Source organism: Micropterus dolomieu, linkage group LG15, assembly GCF_021292245.1.
Source record: "Micropterus dolomieu isolate WLL.071019.BEF.003 ecotype Adirondacks linkage group LG15, ASM2129224v1, whole genome shotgun sequence".
NCBI lineage: Eukaryota > Metazoa > Chordata > Actinopteri > Centrarchiformes > Centrarchidae > Micropterus > Micropterus dolomieu.
In genome coordinates this window covers 5162219-5165809 of record NC_060164.1, presented here as the reverse complement: position 1 = coordinate 5165809, position 3591 = coordinate 5162219, and the positions used below count along the sequence as shown (strand labels likewise).

At 43.9% G+C, this 3591-nt stretch overlaps 1 protein-coding gene across 1 annotated transcript; it reads left to right on the top strand.

Moving 5' to 3' along the window:
- The first annotated feature begins 1120 nt into the window (after positions 1–1120).
- On the top strand, positions 1121–3092 carry LOC123983721. The gene is made up of 4 exons (XM_046070021.1): positions 1121–1508; positions 1617–1729; positions 1826–1880; positions 2003–3092. Exons 1-4 carry the CDS (start codon positions 1422–1424, stop codon positions 2909–2911), a joined length of 1164 nt encoding a protein of 387 aa, XP_045925977.1. The 5' UTR covers positions 1121–1421; the 3' UTR covers positions 2912–3092.
- The last annotated feature ends 499 nt before the right edge of the window (positions 3093–3591 follow it).

Sequence of the window (3591 nt, the reverse complement as noted above, 5' to 3'; positions counted from 1 at the left end):
CCACACATGCTCAGTGTCATATCCAGAGGTTGTCTTTGGGAAATAGACGTATTAGTGCTGCCAGCATTGCTGCAGGTTGAAGGGGTGGGGGGGGTCAGCCTGTCAGTGCTCAGACCACACACCGCACACTGCATCAATTTTGTCTGCATGGCTGTCGTCCCAGAAGGAAGCATCTTCTAAAGATGATCCACAAGAAAGCCCACAAACAGTTTGCTGAACACAAGCAGACTAAAGACATGGATTACTGGAACCCTGTCCTGTGGTCTAACGAGACCAAGATAAACTTATTTGGTTCAGATCGTGTCAAGCGTGTGTGTGGCAGCAAACGGGTGAGGAGTACAAAGACAAGTGTGGTGGTGGTGGGAGGGTCATGGTCTGTGGCTGCACATTTCTGTGACTGAGAATTACTTTTTGGCAAACAAAAGCATATTCATACATAGATATAAAGCAAGGCAAGTCTGAAATTTGGAAAACTTCTCAGTTGTTACTGACAAAGATGAATGCAATGATTTATGTCAGTTATTCTGAACGTTTAGAATAGCCCAAACATTTGTGTCCTTTTTTTACTCTGCATGTCACAATGTTTGCGGGTGCGGGCAGGAGTGGAAACACATGTTGCAGGAGCGGGTGGTAATGGTCACAAAATCAGCGGCAGCAGGATTAAGAAGATAAGGTCTCTACCGTGTCTCTCACACATACATTAGAGTCAGTGGGAGCTCTAACAATAAAAAAGTAAAGCCAATCATCAAAAGCGCTCAGAGGAATAGTAATTTGAATAGTGGATATCTAACATGCAGGTGTGTCTAACTGATGTTTTTGAATTTTTTCACAACAATGGATCTCTACGGCATAAAAGTTATATACTTGTTAGTTAGTAGGATTAATTCATTGTTGGTTTTTGGTCTTTTAATGGGATTTGTTGATAATAAGAAAGATAAAGAGTATCTCCGGCTAATACTTTTAACTCAAGCTTAGATGTATTCCAACAATAATTTCTAAATAGTAAATAATTTAACTGTATTCATTTGGCTGTAATCAGCAGACACTTGACAGTTTGTGGTATGAAAGATGGAGACTCTTAAATTCCTGTCAGAGATGCATTTGTGATGAAAATACAAGGGGCTTAGTAAAAGCTAATAGTACACTCATTTTGGTTGCTGATTCCCTAATTTGCATATTAGTTCCATGCTTTGCTTTGTTGTGTTCTGTGAAGGAACCTTCACCATTATGATGGCGTTGACGTCACCTAGTTCTACATTCCGTACACTGTGGATTTGAGGTGCGTTTGTAGATTCTCCATCACTTGGTATCTCAAAGCTCAGCTATCCAGTCCCTCTGAAAAGACACTTGTTCACTGCGTTCAGCAAACCTGTTTATTCAAACCTGTTCAAAACTTTAAACTTGAAATAACTGCCTGAAACATGGAAACCCACATCATTTTTAAACATGTCCAAAAGATGAGACCATCCTGCTTCTCTGTAGAAGAGCAATGTTGCTACTACGCAGAGGTAAGTTCCTGTAAATGTAAAAGTGCACTGTTTATTATTTATGTTACATTGCATAATATGGTGTTTCTGTGAGCTGCTAAACTGTACTGTACCGAATCTGTGTTGCAGAAAATGATGCTGAGGCAGTTTATGCTCATGAAGCAGCAGGGTCAAGTTCCTGATTATTTATCTGTCAAAGACATGAAGACCTGGCTGTTGAGAGGAAGAAGATTCCTGGAGGAGTGAGTCAAACTGATCATTGGTTTAACTGATACACTGGCAGAAACACGTTAAATTTGAGCTTTTTAAAAAGCAGTGTCCTTTTTTTGTTGTTGCAGGTTTCAGGAAATAAATGAGAGTATAGGGGAAAGGGACCTGTTCAAGGCTGAATTGGTACGTAAAATATAGAGGATCTTCAGAGCAATATTTTAATGTTAACTGTTTAGTTTCATGTAAAAATAGTTTACTGTCAGTTCCATTATGCTCCTGGTGTGACTAACGTGTGATGTTGACAGGCCTGGACCGCAGCGAGGCACTTCTGTCTCGCTCAGATGGAAGAAGAGCTCCTGGAGGAACTGGACAAAGAAAAGCAGCTTTCACAGCTGCTGAGCAGGAAGGTCACATTGGAGGGCCTTCAGATGTTTGTCTCAGTCATCTACCCAGCAGCAGAGGAGGATGTACAAACCTTCCTTCCAACTATGCACAGCAACCTGCTAGGAATCTTTGGTGGCATTCAGGTCACCAGCGGTGACGACAAACCAGCAGAGCTCTTGGAGCTTGAACAGAGTGCTGCGTCCCTGGTGCCAGAGGTGGTGGACATTGCTCTGACGTTCCTTCTGGAGGAACCAGAGCTGAAAGACAAGTGTAACCTTGCCAGTGCTCAGATTGGCAAACTGCTGACAGACTCAGCAGCTCCTTGCCTTTCTCACTTTGTATCTGTGTCTAGAATTGTTATGCTTTGCATCTGCACTACAGCTGCCCGATCCATTGTAAAAGCCATCTTTGAGAGGTTCGACCAGTGCTCCAAGTCCTTCCACCAGATGGACTATGATGAAAGTTATTTGTCTGCCAGATATGGTACCATCTGTGCTATCCATGATATGGGCAATGAAAAGCACCTTCGGCTCTGCACCTCAGAGGGGCAGGAAGAGGCACTTCTTCAGAAGAGAGAGGTTTCTCCACAATTGGACGAAAATATGGCCACTGCTCCAAATGATGTGACCGAGGACGCATTCTCGGCCAAATCGGGTACCAATGTGGCTGTGTTCATGGCTGATGAGATTCAAGTACTGCAGCAGGAAGAAGAAACACAGAAATCCCTTATCCAGCACTGTGATCTGAAGAAAAAGAAGGGAGTGCGTGCCTTCTTCCGTGGTGTCTGGAAGAGGATGAGATCCTGCTTTAGTGCATCCACTAAGGACTAAATCTCATCAAGAATCTGGCTTGTTTTATTCCAACAAAAATTCAACAAAAATCCACGGATCGTTCAACATTTCTTTTTTTACAGCATTTAGTCTTTTCTTTTGTTTTTTCTTCCTTCTATTATTCTGCTTCCCTCATCCCCCATCCCTTCATCCCTGCTCCCCTCATCCCTTCATCTCCTCATCCCTTAATCCCTGCTCCCCTCATCCTTTCATCTCCTCATCCCTTAAACCCTGCTCCCCTCATCCTTTCATCCCTGCTCCCCTCATCCCTTAAACCCTGCTCCCCTCATCCTTTCATCCCTGCTCTCCTCATCCCTTAAACCCTGCTCCCCTCATCCCTTAATCCCTGCTCCCCTCATCCTTTCATCCCTGCTCCCCCTCACCCGTTAATCCCTCCTCCCCTCATCCTTTCATCCTTGCTTCCCTAATCCTTTCATCCCCTATTCCCTCCTCCACTCATCCCTTCATTCTCAATCAAGTGCACAGCTCTCTCACGTCTCATCTAGGGACCATCTGGGGGGGCTTGAAATAAATTCGGGTGAAAACCCTTCCAAGACGGAACCTCCACACGGAGTCTCCTCCACCATCACCCTTCCCCTCTATATTCATTAATCCATCCTCCATAATCCATTCCACACTTGCATGTACCTCCAAATCACACATTATTGTGGCGTGGTTCT

Coding starts and splice junctions, on each gene's coding strand:
- LOC123983721 (XM_046070021.1), top strand. CDS start 1,422: ATGGAAACCCACATCATTTTTAAACATGTCCAAAAGATGAGACCATCC. Junction 1,509..1,616: donor AATGTTGCTACTACGCAGAG/GTAAGTTCCTGT, acceptor TCTGTGTTGCAG/AAAATGATGCTGAGGCAGTT. Junction 1,881..2,002: donor ACCTGTTCAAGGCTGAATTG/GTACGTAAAATA, acceptor TGATGTTGACAG/GCCTGGACCGCAGCGAGGCA.